General features: G+C 31.1%; 1 protein-coding gene across 1 annotated transcript in view; it reads left to right on the forward strand.

The window, feature by feature from the left end:
* The window catches only part of mnd (L-type amino acid transporter minidiscs), a 102,911-nt gene extending 84,498 nt beyond the window's left edge, over positions 1 to 18,413 (forward strand). The window contains exons 8-10 of the mRNA XM_075357937.1: positions 5,099 to 5,273; positions 10,572 to 10,622; positions 17,473 to 18,413. Coding sequence (XP_075214052.1) covers positions 5,099 to 5,273; positions 10,572 to 10,622; positions 17,473 to 17,525 — 279 coding nt within the window. The 3' untranslated portion in view covers positions 17,526 to 18,413. The remainder of the gene's footprint in view (positions 1 to 5,098; positions 5,274 to 10,571; positions 10,623 to 17,472) is intronic.
* The last annotated feature ends 949 nt before the right edge of the window (positions 18,414 to 19,362 follow it).

Here is a 19,362-nt window from a genome sequence, read left to right on the forward strand (position 1 = left end):
AAGACAAAGATAGTTCTCGGTCCGAGAGCCAGTTATTAACCAATGTTAGCACTTCATTACCGGTAACTTCAAGGTCACGTTCAGTTTTGGCTTCAATTAATATAGTCAAATCATCGGCATAAGCAACTATTTCCGAGCCTTCAGATAATCTCAGTCTGAGTATTCCATCAATTACTATTAGCCAAAGCAAGGGGCCTAACACAGACCCCTGCGGCACTCCTCCATGAAGCTGATATCTAAATTTACCTTCGAGCGCCTCGACCAAAGTCCACCTATCAGTCAGATATTCTCGTACTTGTCTTTTGATATAGGGACTAATCTGTTTGTTCGTGAGAGCTGCCATAATCGTATCCCACCGGACCGATCCAAAGGCATTTTTGATATCTGACAGAATAAGCAACGGGATTCTTCTGGTACGCCACGTACCAGATCTGACAGACAATACCCAGTTGGTAATTTTATCCAGAGCTTGCAGCGTGGATCTATGTTTCCTGAACCCAAATTGGTTATCATGAAGCCCGTCTTTGGACTCTAATTCTTGGATAAGTCTGTTCGCTACCAAGCGCTCGGCATCCTTTCCCATATTATTGATGAGACTCAACGGCCGATAGCTAATGATTTCTGGATTGCCGGACTTCTTAGGCAGGAAAACAGTCCGTGACTCCTTCCAGCATGCGGGGAAAGTCTTGTTTTGTACTCCATAATTGGCCACGTCAGTGATTTCCCAGGGGATTATCTTAATTAATCCTTTGAGGAGGTCAGCCGGGATTCCATCCGGACCCGGATTTTTTTTATCCTTCAGACCAGAAACGGCAATAGCGACCTCGTTTTGTGTAAAGCGTTTAGCTTCGCAGTCTATTATGTCCGTATGTCCCTCATCTTGAACAGGGAAGAGGCTATGAAGATGCAGTCTGGCCGTTTCTGTAACTAGGACAGGCAAGCGGCGTCCTAGTCTCTTCATTACTATTTTGTATGCCCGTCCCCACGGGTCTGAATCCAAGTCAGCACACAGCTGTTTCCAACAGTTTCTTTTACTAGTCTTTATTAGATGATTCAAAGTACGCCTAGCTTGGACAAATCTTTCCTTCGCCTGGTCATATGGCGCACCGCCAGCGGGCCCCAGCCTTTGCTTTTTCCTACGCCAAAATTGTAACACTCTTCGCTGATCTGCAATTTCAGACGTCCACCAGTATACTGGGTGACGACCCCTTCCAAACTGCGGGACTCTAGACAGTTCTGTAATAATTGATTCTTGAAGGACTTGCGGCGTTACTATTCTTCCATCAGATAGGGTCCTGGCAATCTTGTTAACCACCACCTCAACTTGTCTTGGACTAAATCTAAATCGTGCAGTGGCTGATGTTGAAGGTCTTGCGCCTTCCATAACAAGCAAAGTTGCTAGGTGATCGCTTCCGGTTTCAGATTCAAGAACGCTCCAACTAAAGACGGAAGGATTCCATCTGCCGTCCACCAGCGTAAGATCCAGCACTGATCTATGGCCTCTTGCCTCGTAGGTATAAGTGCAGTCATTCAGGCAGATCAGCCCTGTGGTCATCATCATGTCAATGAAGATTCGTCCCCTTGCATTGGTATAAGAGCTGCCAGTTAAAATGGACTTACAATTAAAGTCGCCTAAGAGTATAGGTCTACTAGGTGCCCGCTGTATGACTCGCTGCAAATCGTTGATGTACTGCGCAAAGTCCCCGATATTAATGTTTGGACTTACGTAACCGGCTATAAGGACAAAGTCCGGGAGTGCTACTGCCAGAATTCCCTCACCTCTATGAAGCAGGTGCCAGCCAAGACGGCCGGAGACATTACTGATAGCAACATCTCCAACCGCATCAGCCCACCAATCACCTCTGGCCGCCGTTCTCAGGTTGGGTTCTGTAGTGACTATAAAGTCAACCTCAAGATCGTTCGCAGTCTCCCCCACCAGATCGTGGGAAAGAATGCTCCTGTTGGCGTTAGATAGTATTATTTTAGCCATTATTTAGGTAGTCCACACTGCACTCCTACCGTGCGATGGTCCGTGCCGTTGCAGTCAAGGCATTTAGTGGCCTCCTTGCAGTCTCTTATCACATGGCCTTTCTGACCGCAATTGTAACAAAGGGTTGACCTATCCGGGCCCTTACATACCGTACTCGTGTAATCAGCGGCCCAGCATCTTTGATACCTCATATTATCAGTCCTGATATAAGCCCGGCAGTGAACCCAGCCGACCTTAATTCTACTGGAAATTAACTTAGTTGCAGCCCTCTGATTGGTTATTACTGTCGCATTTCGAGTATTTCCATAAGCCTGCCGTAATGAGGTAATTCTGAAAGACTCAGTGTCTCCAATAACAGCCGTAATAGCCTTGCTTAATTCTTGCGCTGTGGTACTCTCTTCCATGTCTTTAACGTGTACCACTGCGCGTCGGTCGCCCTTAGTACGAAAATCCACTTGTAGGTCAGAAGCCCTGTCTCTCAATGTTGCGGTAAACTGAGCCGCATCCTTAACATCTTTAATTTTGACTTCCAAGTCTTCATTTCTACCCTTGCGAAGGGACAGGATTTCCCCTGCCTCGTCTTTAAAGATCTTGTCCTTTACAGTCCGGAGTAGATCAGCATACGACTTGCCCTGTGACCGGACAACCACCACTTTGCTGCCCTCCACGGGAGGTGTTGATCGCCGAGCAGAAGCGGATCTAGAACGCGTCCTACTCTCTTCATTTTTTTTTCGGCGCTACCATCAATGCAGGCGTCTCACTAGTCCTGAACAGATAGATAACCATCTTCTTAATCATGACACCAATAGGACCACTTGGCAGAACGAACTGGGGCCACATTAGGGGCCCTTAGTAAGATCTTCTTGACCGCGCCTAGTATACACCCAGCAGCAGCCCTGTCGCCCTCTGTCGAGTCGTAGAAAACGATATACTTATTGGTCTGAGTATCGTATTCGTCATCCATAATGACAGAAGTGTCTACAGCTATCATTCCAGGATTCTTGCCCTCTGCCATTGCCCTTTTGGACTTGATGATATCAATAAATTGACAGGTATCTGTAACGCCCTCTGCAGGCATGGTAATTAATTTGGCTTTAGACATTGTCCAGGCAGACCATCTCTTAGCGGTCATATCCAGAAGTTCCTCATCAGTTAGTTCAAGACTTAATATGTCTTCCTGATTTGCACCAGGGGGCATATCAGTCTGTGTATATTGCGAACTGGTCTCTGGAGTAGTTGCAGTCTCCTGCAGATGTTTTAAAGCAGTGTATATTTCTCTTAATTCTTTACTATGGTCATACATATAATTTAACATGTTTTTTCCCAGATGTTGTTTGTAACGCATCATCGCTTGTCCTAGTCGAAGAGTAACCTCCTTTAAGCCACCAGTATAGACCTCTTCTTCAGAGGAGGATTGTATAATTCGTTTTTTGCCCTTGGGATCAGTCGGTTACAGCGGCGGAAGGCCTGAGGATCCCTGTCTACTAGCATAACTTTGTTCTGTTTTATCCGCCATGGATGATAAATAAACAAAAATCATCACCCTTATGGAAATTTGTCCTTACTATTAACTTTAGAACTAATATGAGAGTTCATCTTGGAGGTGGCGATGCTAACTTTCCCTTACATCTACTAAACACTTGTAATGGGCTCTTCCTTACAATGATGGTTACATTTCTGTCGATGAAAAAATTGGTACCGTTGTGCATACACTTGATGATCTCATTTCCAATATTTATCCAAAGATTAGTAAGCTTTTACAAAAACTGTATGAGTGGCTTTGCGAAAGATCTATCATAACTCCTCAAAATATTTCTTCATTTGAAATTAATATGATTTTATAAAAAGTTGAAGGGTAAAACAAAGAATATCGATCTGTAAATTCTGTAACTGAAGATGCAGTTCACTATCCTCCAGAATTTTTGAATTCTCTTAATCCTGCAGGTTTTCCAGCTCATACTCTCAGTCTTAAAATAGGAGTTCCGATTATTTTACTACGAAACGTTAAACCTCCAAGGTTATGTAAAAGCACAAGGTTGCAAATCAAAACTATGCGAAATAACATCATTGAGGCAACTATTTTAACAGGTCCAGCTGCAAGAGAACTTGCTCTTACACCCGGCATCTTAATGATCTTAATAGTTACCATTTCAATTCAGTTCTGACATTTTAATACAATAATTTTTTGTGTACTGGCTATTACAATCTTATACCAAAGTGAATAGATAGTGGTGTTATGAATTGTCTTATTAACATAACCCTATTGTTAATATTTTATATAATTGTTTGCATAGCTGTTGGAACTGAAAATTTAACTGAGCAAAGTAGTTCTTGTTGAAACTGTAAAATGTGGATTAGGAGTCTGTAACTCTAATTCTACTTTTTGTTACCTGGGATTTAACAAGATTTACCCTGTCTTGTCTTATGGTATAAGAATTATTGTGGAATTGTGTTGAGCTATCTCACTTTGTAATGTAATTGAAAGATCCTTTGAAACTGTAATGTGGAGTCTTGTTCTTCAGCTCTCAGCATGACTAAAGAAGAATATTATTCCTTAAAGACATTCTCATAAAAAAAATTATTGAAGAAATATGATGCTTAGTAATTTATAACTTTCAACCTGATTTCCAGTCAACTTTTCCAATCTGATTTAATAAAAAATAATTTAAAAAAATTATAATTCTTCATAAATAAACAAATATTGAAACATAAAGATTTAAATTAGTTATTTTCAAATTAGTGTTATAATTAATAGTTGTAATGTAGACTTAATTGTTATGTGTACTATGAATCTTATATATCTAACAATCTTTTCTTGTGCAATAAACAGAATGTATTGAAAATACCAATGAGGGTTCTTTACTGCTATTTTTGTATTTCCATTTACCTTTGATTAACTTCCTGAGACATTTTTTTCATAAATTCCTGTTTTTTTCTGTCAAAATCTTTTCTGTATTCATAAAACAAGTTTAAAAATAGATCTAGTTAAAAAAATTAATATATATGATTGTTTTTTTTTTTACATTGTAAAAACATTAATTAATAAGTAATTTTTTAAATGTAATTTGAAAATTTAACTTAAATTTTTTTGTTTATTTCTAATTTTAGGTGAATATTATTCTTCCAATAATATTCTTCGTAATATGCGCTTTTCTTGTAACTGTGCCATGTTATGTAAGGCCATGGGAGGTTGGCGTTGGACTAGGTTTCATAATATCCGGAATACCAGTCTACTATATATTTATTCACTTTGAGAAACCTGTCTGGATAAAAAATATCTCTGGTAAAATGAATATAATAGCTAATTTTATATTATTTAATACACTTAAGTCTTTAAATGATTGATGGGTCTGCAACTAGGTCGTCTTTATAGGCCTTTTTTTAAGACCAACTACCTATGTAGCTTGCAAGATCACCTAGCAAAAGACTAGCTTTTACTACTTCCTACCTTTTAAGATCTACTATCTCTATGTGTATACCTCATATATACATATACTATATATTTTTTTTTTCTTAAGTCGATCCTTTCGAGAATAATATTCCTCTCCACTATACAAATTATATTAATCCAATCAACCTAAGTACAGAATTAATAAATAAAATAAAATAGGATGACACCTGCCTTATTCCATACTTCATGCAAGTGTGCTTTTGCGAGTTACTTTCATCATCAGTTGCAACATAAACCACCTGTATTCATACAATATTTGTATTCATACAAATTTCTAAATTTGTATGAATATCGGATATTTAATGCGTATTGTTAATAATATGATCAGAAACATTAGAGAAACCCATTTTCTATTTTTATAATATCTAAAGTGTTCATCAAATCTAGTTTTAAAAGAACTAGTGGTTTTACCTATATAAATATGGTCACAATCACTGCACTTTATTTTATAGATACCACACAAATTGTGTAAACCATATGAAACAGTATGTGTATTATTTTTTAAATGCTTTATTAAATGGTTATTTTTGTGTTAACCCTTGTTATGTTTTCAATAATATTATCAGTATATACATATTTTAAATATACATTGTCAGTTTTTTGTGTTATTTACTGGTATTAAATATATATTATTGTTAACTTTTGACGTTGTTTTTTATATATATTGTCTCTAAACATTCATTATAACCATTATATTTAGCAATTTGTTTTAGAGTAATTTATTATTATTTCCATTATACTCTGTGTAATTGATTGCTCTTATAACCATATTTGTATATGTATTAACTTTGTGTGACCATAGATGATTTGAATATCTGTGTATGGTGATTTTGTTGATTGTGGGTTTCCTATGTACTGAAGTTATGAATTGATTTTTATTATCGATTTCGATACCAACATCTAAATAATTTATTCTCTTATTTTTTTCAGTTTCAAAATTAAATTTCAATTCGTTATGGTAAGAATTTAACTTGTTCAAAATTATTAAACGTTCATTACATATAACTGGATAATAGACCACAAAAATATCATCAACATACCTAGTCAAAAGTAAAATATCATCAACATAAGTAATGCTATAAACAATTTTACTTTCAAAACTTTGTAAAAAAATCTGAGATATGATGGCTGACAGTGGAAAGCCCATTGGTAAGGTATTTTCTTGAGTAGCTACATACTCACACTTGAGGTCAACATGTTTTGTAAAGTACAGAAAAAATATAAAGCACACTTAATAGCAGAGAGTATTTATATAAAAATGCACTTTATTGATTCCGAAACTATTAAAATAACATATGCAAATTCATATCATATTTTAGTGAAACATTAATAAACAAAATATAATAACTTAGGTATATACAGATTAAACTGGTGCGGCTCCAAAAAAAAATGCTGCATTGGTCAGATAAGACGCACATTTAGTTACAATTGTATAAATCACATCCAACTATTATAATGTAAATTATTTTAAACTACAAATGTCTGAAACAGCATACAAAACCCCATATTTTATAAACATACATAATATTCTTAATTTTATTTTCAGTCACTATTGTAACAATCATCATTGATTGGTGCTGCTGCTGTTATCATGGTGTCAACTGACACTGAGGGCAAATCAAATATAAAACAGAATTTTTGTTTAATCATTTATTGAAGGATAATAAAAATACATACAATATTATTTTTCTACATAATTTCTTCTTTTGGAAACACATTTTTCCCAGCAGATAGGTAGCTTTATGATTTTACGATGATGTAAAATGAAGGTGGGCTTGATGTCAACCAGTGGTGCACCAACGTTTCAACAACAGCATCGTCTTCAAATTTTTGTCCTCCAAGAGCTTCTTTTAGTGGGCCCAAACAAATTATAATCGCAGGGCGATAAGTCTGAACTGTATGGAGGGTGCTCCAGTATATTCCAGAACAAGGATCCAATTTTTTCTTGAGTTTGAGCCGTGGTATGAGGCCAAGCGTTGTCTTGAAGCAGAATGACATCTTGGATTGGAAATTGATGTCTTTTTTGACAATATGCGAGTTTTACTTTGTCTAAAAGCTGGCAGTAATACACAGAATTCACTGTATGACGTTCATGGAGAAAATCAACATGCAAAACTTCTTTGAAATCAAAAAAATACAGAACCTTTCCGGCTGACAGTCGAGTTTTGGCTTTAATGGGTGCAGTTTCTCCCTTTTTTGCCATTCCATACTTACCTGTTTTGATTATGGGGTGTAATGGAGCACCCAAGTTTCATCCCAGGTCATGATTCGATGCAAAAAAATTATTCTTCAGCTTGGTAACAACCAATAACCACTGGTACACCTCTAGCTAACAGAGCTTCTGATGAGCTGATGAGAAGACAAGGAACCCATCGTGCCGCCACTTTTTTAAATCCAAGGTTGCCACTAATGATTGCCTGAGCACTGCCATAGCTTATTCTGATCTCAGAAGCAATTTTGCAGTTGTTAATTTATGGTCGTCCTTAATAAGGCTACAAGCCATGAAAATGTTTTCAGTAGTAGTGCTTGTCCTTGGGCAACATTAATGACCTTCATTTTCAACTAGTTCTTGTCCTTCCAAAAACTGGTTATGCCCATCATACACTTGAGTTTTTTTAAGTGTATTGTCCCTAAACTGTGCCCAAAGTCTTCTCAAAATTTTGGATTTTTTAATACCCTCTGCCGTGAAAAATTTAATATTAATATGTGTTGCATAATATGCTATGATACCTCTTGCTCTAACATTGTGATACTGACTAGAAAAAACTAGTGAGCTGGCCTTCTAACAGTGGGATTCCCTCCATGCATCCCTACGTATAACACTGAGAAGCCACGCCCCTCTCCATTAGCCATGCGTCAACGACAATAAAAGTTCCGATTTATATTTGATTTACCCTCATATTATTTTGTGCGTTAATATACATATATTAACATAATATAATTTATGTTAAGATGTGGTCCTTTGTTGGTGTACAATATCAAGGTAGTTGTTTATGTTGCTGAGTTTATGAATTTATGGTTTTTATGGAGGCTGACAAATATCAAGCAATATAGACTTAAAATTTGTCATTATGAGTGTTATGAAATATATAAAAACATACAATGAACAAAAACATTCAAATCCTACACACTTTTTTCCTACATTTCTTCATATTTAGGGTGAGTACAGTAGCACTATTCACTGAAGGTGGTTGCAAGTGTGATTGAAAACATTTTTAAGTCATTTATTTTGTTTATAAAATATGAAATTTGATTTGGTGTATTGTTTCAAAAGATTACAGTTATAAGTCATTTCACTACAAACTATCATGGATAAAAACATAGCAGTAAAAAAAAGAAAAAGAACAGAACTGTAGAAACAACCTTGGCAAACTATTTCATTGAAACAGGGCACTTATTTTAAAATATAAATCACAAAAAGAAAATGTTACTTTCTGAATAAAAAAAAGATGAACTAAAAAAAAGAACACACTAGCAATATCAAATACACTAACATTATATATGAATGTATGTTTATTAAAAATGTACTACTTTAATACAGGGACCAGCAGAAAACTGATTCAAAATGATTTTGAATCTGGCTGTACCTATTGCTTATTTAAGTATGGAGAACCTAACCAATGAAATTGTACGTAGTTGATGGCTGTTTCATGCAAAGTTTAGAGTTGTTAGGCACAGTAGTGTTCTCAGTCATAACGCAGAAATGTATTGGGTTAATAATTTTAAAGAAACAGCTTCATCCTTAAAAAGAGAAGCCCATAGGTCATCCATGTACTGTTTGTACTCCCTTAAATATTGAAGCTTTGCGTCAGTCAATAATCAGGAGTCTACACAGCCCTGCCACACGACATACTGTTGTGCTGGGCATATCAGATCAAAGTGTTCGTATGATATTGCATATGGATCTTTATTTTCATCGAAATAAAATTTAGCAGTTCAAGAATTAAGCGAACATGATTTTCAAAACCAAAAAGACTGTGCCTATTTAATTATGAACATCCTTACTAAAGATGCAATCATCGTAATGTCACTTTCACCTTTCTGGCAGCATGAACAGACAAGATTTACATTGGTGGGTAGCAGAAAATCCTTGTAAGCTTCAAGAGAGGCCACTTCATTATGAACGTGTAATAGTTTGATGCACAGTGGCTAAATGGCTAAATTTGGATTGATAGGTCCATATTTTTATAAAGAGAACAGTTGAGAAGTTTTGATTACTTCAGTTCATTATTTGGAAAAGCTGATTAATTTCCTTGCACCAGAGTTACATCATCTTCAAATTAATACTGCAAACATATGGTATCAACAGGATGAGTCTACTGCTCAGACAGCAAGAATGTCAATGAATGTGCTATGACAGATATTTCCAGGATGTGTCATTTCAAGAAATGGTGACCTTTCATGGCCTGCTCACTACCCAGACCTGTCAACGTGGTATTATTTTCTAAGGGGATATTTGAAGTCGAAAGGTCTTAAACAACTGAAGAACTAAAATTATCTATTTGCAATGAAATAGTGACAGTACCAAATAACATGATATTGAAGGCCATGGAAAACTTACAGGCACAATAGGAATGTGTGCGGAATGGTGGTCGTCACTTATCAAACATAATTTTTAAAACAAAATAAACTTTTAAATTTAAGGGGTATAATTAATATTGACAAGAAATTATGTTTAAAATTTATTAATAAAATTTTTTCTTGTATCATATTTCTGATCTGTTATACTCATTTCAAATCCATCAGTTTTTTTTTTGCTGGTTCCTGCACATACTATTTCTGCTTTCCTTATCACCTCAAAAAAGGCACCATTAACAGTTACCTACAACACCATTGATAAAGGAACTGCAAAAAGCTTTGAAGAAGCTTTCTGAAACCATATTTTCAAAAATCTAGAGAAAGGATATTTAATTCATTAGATATTCAAAATGTTTATTTCAGTTAAGCTTTTTTCCTAAATCCATAAATGCTGGTTGTTAGTATATTTCTTGGCCTATAATTAAACATACACCTGTTTAGTTCATTGTTTTAAGGCAGGATAAACAGAAATTGATCCAGTAGGGTTTTTATTATTTATATCTATAATTTTATTTAAAATATGATGTATAAAAATTATTTTTTTTTTTACAGATAATTTAAATTCAACGTGCTCAAAAATGTTTATGTGTGTATTAGAAGAAGGTAAAACTAATTAATAATATTTTAAAACTTGGATTCATGTGATACTAAGAGCTTCTCATTGCCTTTCCATTGAGTTTGTGATTCATATTAATTTGTATAGCAACATTTTTCGTTCATTAAGACTACTAATACATGCTTAATTATTCATCTACTAACAGGGTAAACTGTACATTTGTGAGGTTGAGGTTATGTTTGCGAATGCATTCATTTAATCTAACAACTTTTTTTTTGTGTAATTGTGGATTTTTTGTAAAATTTATTTTATTTTGTAATAATTTCTAATAACAGCTACGGCTTGTTTAGAGTGTGGTTAATAAATTCTTCTACTAAGCATAGAATTTCAATTAACAGCTTATTATGGCATATTTTATTTGTTATTATTATAAATTAGTTTATGAAATTATTTTAACTTATTTAGTATGTATTATTATAATAAAATACGCATCAAAATATGAATTAATATGATTATTAATTTAAAGGTAATTTTCAGTCACTTCTGACTAAAAATAATTTTGAACAGGAATAATTAGTGATGGGTTGAATACCAGCCTTCTTGTATTTGAATTTTAGTTTCACGTTAACTGACTATATCTTCAATATTTTATTATCTTGAATGTTTGAATATCCTGAATATTCAAATACAAAAATTGTCACTGTTTATTGTATGTTAATTTTAATTTATATTTTTTGGGGGGATGTTGGGTGTAGTTGACCCCATAATAACATTTTATATATATATTGAAATAATATTTAACATCTCAATTACTTTTTATTATTCAACTACTCGCAGATGGTATTTGACTATCACTTGAAATAATCAAATCAAATATATTTTGGATTTTTGGATTTCAGATACCTCATTACATCATTACTAATGTTTAATCAGTTCTTAAGATCAGTCTTGTGTTAAAATTATCCCATTTTACAGTTTCATAGGATTTATTTAACAATATAGTTTATTTAAATTCAAAATATTTTTAGTTAGTAGCACACCAATTTAACAGTTACACTTGTGTATTTATGCTTTCTTCATAAAAATGCTATAATCTATCTGGAATTAAAAACTATCAAAAAGGTTTGTACTCAAAAATTGTTTAAATACACTTTTTATTTAATTCTGTATATCTTTATTTTTTTTATTGTGCTGGATACATAATGTACTTTATTTCCTGCATAAGGCCTATTTTTTACCTTTCTATGAACTTTTTCTTTAACTGATTTTCAATTTTTTTTAATTAATTGATTTTCTTCTTAAGAACTTATTTCCTGAAAATAGATTTTCTTCATTTTTGTAAAAAATGAAAATATATTATTTGATGTTTCAAAACTACACGCTTTTGCTAAAATTGATTTTTTCACTGGTGCACATTTTTGTGCTTTCTTTACTTTACTTCACTTATAAAATTTTTCTTATTCTTTTTAGTAGTCCAAAAGTTGGCGACATTGTTAAATTGAGTTTTATAAATAATTGCAAATACTGAATTTAAAGAAAAAATAGTAAACTTATAGTTTTGGCTTGAATTTTATTTATTATGGCCTTGATCATAAGATGAAGATTATACTTTTCTTCAAGAATGCCCAAAATATTTTTGAATTTTGTGTTTTTATTCATAAGTACAGATATGCATTCACATCTAGTACATTTTTACTTAATTATTTTTAAAAAAACTCCACCTAATAAATGGTCAGGTTTTTCACTGTTTCTTATAAAAGAAACTGTAGAAATCTGTAGATATAAAACTACACTTTTAGGTGGAGGTGGGTAATACAGCTAAGTATTAAACTTAGTTGTATTAACATTTGGTTGGTTGTTCATTTTGATCTTTATTTAGGAACTGAGTATGGACAAAGGTATTGGTAAATAAGCACACTTTGCAGTTTCATTTTTTAATATATTTAGCTTCATATTTTTATAACATATTGCAGATGTAAGTGTTTATATTTACATCCAGTAAACTCTTAATCGACTCTTAACATCAACTCTTAATGAACATTAGAAAATAAAAGGTTATAATTTTCTTTATTAAGAATGTACCATTCCGTATTTTTTATCTTCTTTATCATTAAATCAGGATTTCAGAGATATTTTATTTATTATTAATTAAATTTATTACATTGTTTAGTTTTTATTTTTTTACTATTTACAAAGATTTTCTTCTATATATAAAAACAATTGAATAAGAAATAAAATACAGTACGTTCTAAAGACGAACGTTATTTTGTATTAAAAATAATTGTGTTTTAAATTCTGTTTTTTCATTAAATTCTAAAATAAAACAAAGAGGGATTGTTATCAATTAATTTAAATGTAAGTAATGATTGCACATTGAATGCTAAATATTTGTAAAAATAATACAAATCTGAGTATTGTGAGAAACATTAATTGGTACATAACTATCAAGTTTGTTATTATTAATTTTAGATTGTGTGATAAGTACATTATGCCATTTGGTATAAGATTCAAAATATTGCAGTGTATGGTTTTTATCACAATACTCATAAAAACCAAGGGAAATAAATAAAAAGAAAAATGTTTGAAGATTTTTACTGTCCTTAAATGTAGCTGAACTATTTAGCAAAATGAGAAAGGCAATTTTTGCTGAATGCAAAAATGATTTTACATATTTACAAAAGTGCGTATAATAACACTTTGGCATACTTTATAATTATGTTTCAGTATGTAATATTATCTTTACCTGTTAAGATTAACATTGATATATCTGATGAATTAGGGTAAAAATTGTAAAAAAAAATTATAAAAAATGATTAATAACTCATTTTCAACACTACTTGTTGATTTATTTCCACAAGATCTTTTTATAGAGCTAATGATGCAGCTTCTTCTTTTGTAAAATAGCCAGTGGCACTCCTATTCACCATGAGTATGGTCATGGCACAGTGGTTTAGATCAGGTTGTTACTCTTAATTATGTAATATTGACTTTGTATAGACTGTAGCTATTTTATGTACCTTACAAACATGTTTAAAGGACATCCAGTAGAAGTAGATACATGTTAGTGAGTGTCTAGGCGCTTTTTTATATTCTGTTTAACAACCTGTCCTTGTTATACGTGAAAATCATCTTAAAAATGTATGGTGTTCCATCAAGTGCATTTTCCAGTAAATTTTGTTAGATATATATTGAAAACTTTTGGTAAAATATTTATAAACATTACACATAGTTTACATGGAATCATGCATAACATAATTTTTCTAAACTGTAAAGCATTTCTTTATTTTGCTTACTCATTTATCCTTTTATTTATTTCAGTAATTCATAAAAATAATTTATTTTATGAAGTATTTACTGAAAAAAGGTGAATTCAAAAGAAACAGAAAAATTCAAAACTATTAGAAACCTTAGAAATGGGAGGAAGAAATACTCAAATTTATTTCTAATGCTAGTTCTTCCTTGATCTGACAACTAAGATGGCTATTATGGAAGTAAGCAATCATTAAACAGGTACTGTAGAGTTATGCCAATTGCTGTAGGATGAATTGTGTGTTCTTTTATGGAATATATTTCAATATCTTCAGTATCATCTTAAATACAATGAACACTCCATCGTTTTCAAAAAGCATTATTGCAACCTCCAAATCAACAGCTATCCATCTCAGAAAGTATTCAAATTAAAATGTGAAAGGAATACAACAAACTCATCCATTTTATTTAATGAATCATAAAACAGGATTATTTTGGGTCAGCAAGAAACATATGTACAAGCAAGAACTTAGAACTTACTGTCATAACTCATTAATCAGGATTAAATCAAGAAGTCAGATCTATTTGTTTTCAAGATATATGTATGCATTTTACACAGTGTTTATTTTTGAAAATATTTCTGAGGAAATTTGTATTTAATAATCTACAAATAATGTAAATAATAAAATAAAAATATATAAGAATGTTTTAAATAATCATCTTTCTTAATAAAAATAGTTTAGTATAAAAATAAACTATAGTTTTAGTATAAAAATAAATAAAATTTATAATATCAGAGGTTTATTCATTCGCAAAAAATTATAACAGGTATGAAAGTTAGTGTGCCATTTAGGGAAGGCACACTTGCCTTCTCCTGGGTTCAGATGACCCACTTCAAGAGTTTTCTAAAAGATCTGAAAGTATAGTTTCCATAATATAATTTTGAAATTGAGTTGTTAATCATTTTAAAAATTGCTGAAAGATGACATAAATAATTTTATTCTTTTTGTAAAACAAATTTCAAGAAACAAGAAAATATTTTTAGATTAGAAATGTAAATAACATTGCCATATTACATTGTATTTCATAATGAAGTTTATGATGCTGCTTGTGTGTGGTAATTAATGATGAAAATTATAAAATTAATTTTTTTTTTTTTAATGACAAACTGAACCAAATTCACATTTAACTTATATTTTTTACTAAAATAATAGTGATGTTTTCAGTTATCTGTGATTCTCAGTGATATTAGCACTGATACAAATGAATAAAATACTGTTAGAGATAAATTTAGCTGTTATGTGTATCAGATTTAAGAAGTGTATTAATACATCTTTGTTATATTTATTTATAATTCACATGTTTTTTTGTAGTGTTTTAATGTTTCAAGATATCCATTTACGTGTTTGTAAAATATTTTTGTTAATGCTGATGACCTAGTGTGTTTTTTTACAAGACAATTAATAAATGTTGGTCATTTATTAGTCACACATGCAACGAGCATCAATGCATGCATTGATGCTCGTTGCATGTGTGACTAAAGATGTGTCCCACTTAAGCTTGGACTAATGTAGTGTGTAACATTATAAAATGCTTGACTCATGTAAATGGATTACATAAATATTAATTGATTCATTTCTAAATAAAGTTGATTAACAAAAAAGAAAATCAAAGATAGGAAAGTAAAAGTATAACATTAGTAAAGATCCAGAAATATATAGTTATGCATCCATCATGTGCAACACTTTGTAAAATATAATCATTGTTCTCATACTTCTGTTTTCCATTTAAAGTAAGCATTCATTGTTTAAGTTTTTACTTGAACATCTTATGCTCTTATTTAAGTTTACTTAAATGTTTAAGTTTATCTAAAACAATCTTCAAAATATTTACTTAAATAATCTGTGCTTAGTGATGAAATAAAGACATCTTTTTTAAAAATTATACAAACCTTGTTGAAGATTTTTTTTAAATCGGCTATAATAAATATTATTTTAAGTTGAAAGTTATAAAGACTCTACCTGTGTCTGAAATAGATTTTACTCAATGTTAAATTTTTCAGAAAATCTAAAATTTGTTGTAGTTGATTTTAAAATAACTTTTTCAATTTTTTAAGCACGATGACATTAGAGTTATCAAAATTTCAAAGGTTTAACAAGATCCTTCACAGGATCTGTACCAATAGACCCAAAATATTTTTGAATTTAATTTTTATAATATAACATAAAAACACAAACCTAGGCTGTTTGTAAACATAACTTTTTAGTTTCTCCCTCCAACATTTAAATTATTAGGAAAACATTTAAACTGTAGGTACAGATTTGCCTCTGTGAATTGGAAATTTTCTCTTGAACACTGCAGATATAACTGGTAAATACCATATCTGGTGAAGAGATTTTACTGTATTTTTATTCATATTTATAATGATTCAATAGCTAAAAAGTTATATAATAAAATGACCTAATAAAAAATTATATCATCTTTTCCTGTTAACAGAATCAAATTAAAAGTAATTATTGTTAATCTAATATTTATACTTTTGAGCATATAGACTCTTATCATAAATGAAGAACAAATTTTGAATGACCAAGTAAAAAATTTAAAAAGTATATAGATTGAGGTTTATTTAGAATGAATAGAAATGTTTAACAACCATGAACTGAAATGTATTATTGCTACCACCTCTTAATTCTGTAAATGGTATCTACTTTAGTTAATTAAAATAAAAAAGAACAGTTTTGAGATGATTGTGTAAGTTTAAGAAACAAAAGGAACAGGCCAAACTCTTGACCAAGCAAGCCTATCTATTAGTGTTTGGGCTTTTTATTGCATATCACAGTCATAACCAGTTGCAAACATTAAACCTACTTTCAGATATTAATTATGTATATGTTCACGTAACTCACTGGGTTTTTCTAGTGGTGAACTCGTCATTGCAAATCAACTGACTTTGAAGTTGAGAGTTTTAAGGTTCAAATCCTAGTAAAGGCAGACTTTCATTAAGATTTGAGTACTAGGTCATGAATACCAGTTTTATTGGTAGTTGGGTTTCAATTAACCAACATTTCAAGAATGGTTGACCTGAGACTGTGCAAGACTATACTTCATTTACAATCATACATATCATCCTCTGAAGTAATACCTTATGGTGGTTCCATAGGCTAAACAGAAAAAAGAGAGTAGTATATATTCATGCATGTAAGAGATATTATGTAAAACAAAAACCTGTTGTACCTAAACATTTTTTCTTTGATCAGAACAAATAGTCTAGTTTTAAATTTTTTTGAGTACAGTTCTTTTTCAAAAGTAATGTATTTTGTCAACCCGTTAATAAAGTAAACAGTATATGATTTAAATTAAACAGTCCATCCATCAGTGCCGTGCTAGGAAAATATTGTTATGGTCACGTATGTGGTACAATAGATGTTGAGTTATATTAACTATAATTTTTTTATTAAAATAAAACAGTAATTTCTATTTACTTTGTACCTTTCTAACAATTACCTAATACTATATTTTCTGATACATTACATTTACATACTTCTCTTAAGAATATATTTCTTACATTTTTCCACATTTATTTATTACTGTTTATTTTTTTTTTGCTTTGTTTAAAATTTCCTAATTTTTAAATTTTGTAAATTTCAGGTATGATTTACAGAAAGATGCTGAAAGAAACAAAATCTTCAAAAAAATTTTGAAGAAGTATGTCGAAGTTTATGTGTCTGTGTTAAAATCATATTTCTTTCATTATATTAATGGGTTTTTTTTATGTCATTCCGGAGTTTAGAAATAGTGAATTTAGACTGAATGTTAAAAACTAGCTTTTTATAAATGTCTTAACATTTAAAAAAATATGTGTATCAGTAAATTATTATGGAATTATGTAAAAATTTAAAAAGATTGTTTTATACTTTTGTACTCATCTTTAATAATTGAGATAACAAACATTTATTGATAGTATTTATGATTAGCTATACTTTCAATACCTGTTACATTATTATGTTCTATTATACCCCTTCTTGTTTATCAAATGATACTTTCTTGATGATTGCCTCAGAAGTTTAGTTGGTATATAACTGATTAAAACAGTTAAATTGAAGGTCCAACTTTTAAGCCTAGCAAAAAATTGACTTGTGGCAAGACACTTCCCTTTTGTGGAAAGGCATATGATAAAAAAACCTAATTAAACATATTAATAAAAGCAGCTTAAAGGTTTTAAAGATCCAATAGGCTGTGCACCATGCTATTCAGAAAGGAAAATATACTTTATCAAAAATGGATGTGGAATTGTGTTATTTGTTTATTTTTTAAATTCTGAAGTCTTATTTATGAAAAAGAGTTATTATAAAACATAACAAACTAAATCATCTATTTTTACTTCATATTATTTCTTTGAAAAAACTACTAAAAAATAGATTACCTTTTGTTTACTTGAATATTAAATTTAACACCTGAAGTATTTTCATTTACCAGTGAAGAAGATATTTCATCAGTATTATGCCAGTTAAAGTGAAAAAAAAATATATGGTTTCTCTGGTCTGTGCAGCTTATTTCAACAGTCTGACCAATTCTAAGAGAGTGCCATTGCATGCCAATGTTTACATTATGCTGGTAACGTAGGCTGAACAAAAATCACTTACAATACTTGAACTTGAACCTGGCTCCTTCAACATAAAACAGCTGTCAATAACATCTGATCAATAACAAAATTTTATTAGCAAACAGGAACATAGCAGTTTATCTTCCATTCATTATAAATTCAATAATCTCTGCTCCCTGCCCACCATCAAATGATTAATTTTATTGCTTGTGGAAATTATAGCTACAATCCGCTAACAGAGCTAGCAGATGTATGCAACTAGAAAAAGTTTTTTTTTTAAAGAGCCATTTAATACTAATATTATTCTAAAACATAAGTTTCATGTGGATATGTTAGCACATATTTGAGTGGTATAATCATTGGTAATAGAATAAATACCCTGTGAAGTAATTGGTTTTTTAATGGGGCTTAGTGGAATTAAGTTTCTCATCTAGTTGTTGCTCAAAGACCCAACTAGTGGCTGAGTTACCTACTACCAAAGAAAAATCAGCCTTTCAAACCTTTCTATAATTTAAATCTATGAAGTATTAGCTTTTATAATGTTATGAATTGGAAAACATTAAAAACTCATGCACAAAAAATGTAGTTAAAAGCTAAAACTAATTGATCTGTTTGATTATTAAGTAATTATCTTCAGTAGATGCAGAGAAAATATTGTATATCAAATAAATAAATAAAAATTAATAATGAAAAAATAATTAAATATTAATTTACAATATTTCCAGTACTTTACAAGTATTTCTAAGATAAAAATTGCAAATAGCTGTTGTAATTTATGTATAATATCACACCCCACACACACGTATACAACAACAATATACTTTATAATACTTTGAAATTATAGTAAACTATGTTTATTTGATTTATATACCAATATAATTTAAAGACTGAAATGAAATACATTCTTTAGGATTAGTTGGCCTGCTAAAATAAAC

This window comes from Lycorma delicatula, chromosome 2 (assembly GCF_047948215.1).
Source record: "Lycorma delicatula isolate Av1 chromosome 2, ASM4794821v1, whole genome shotgun sequence".
Lineage (NCBI taxonomy): Eukaryota > Metazoa > Arthropoda > Insecta > Hemiptera > Fulgoridae > Lycorma > Lycorma delicatula.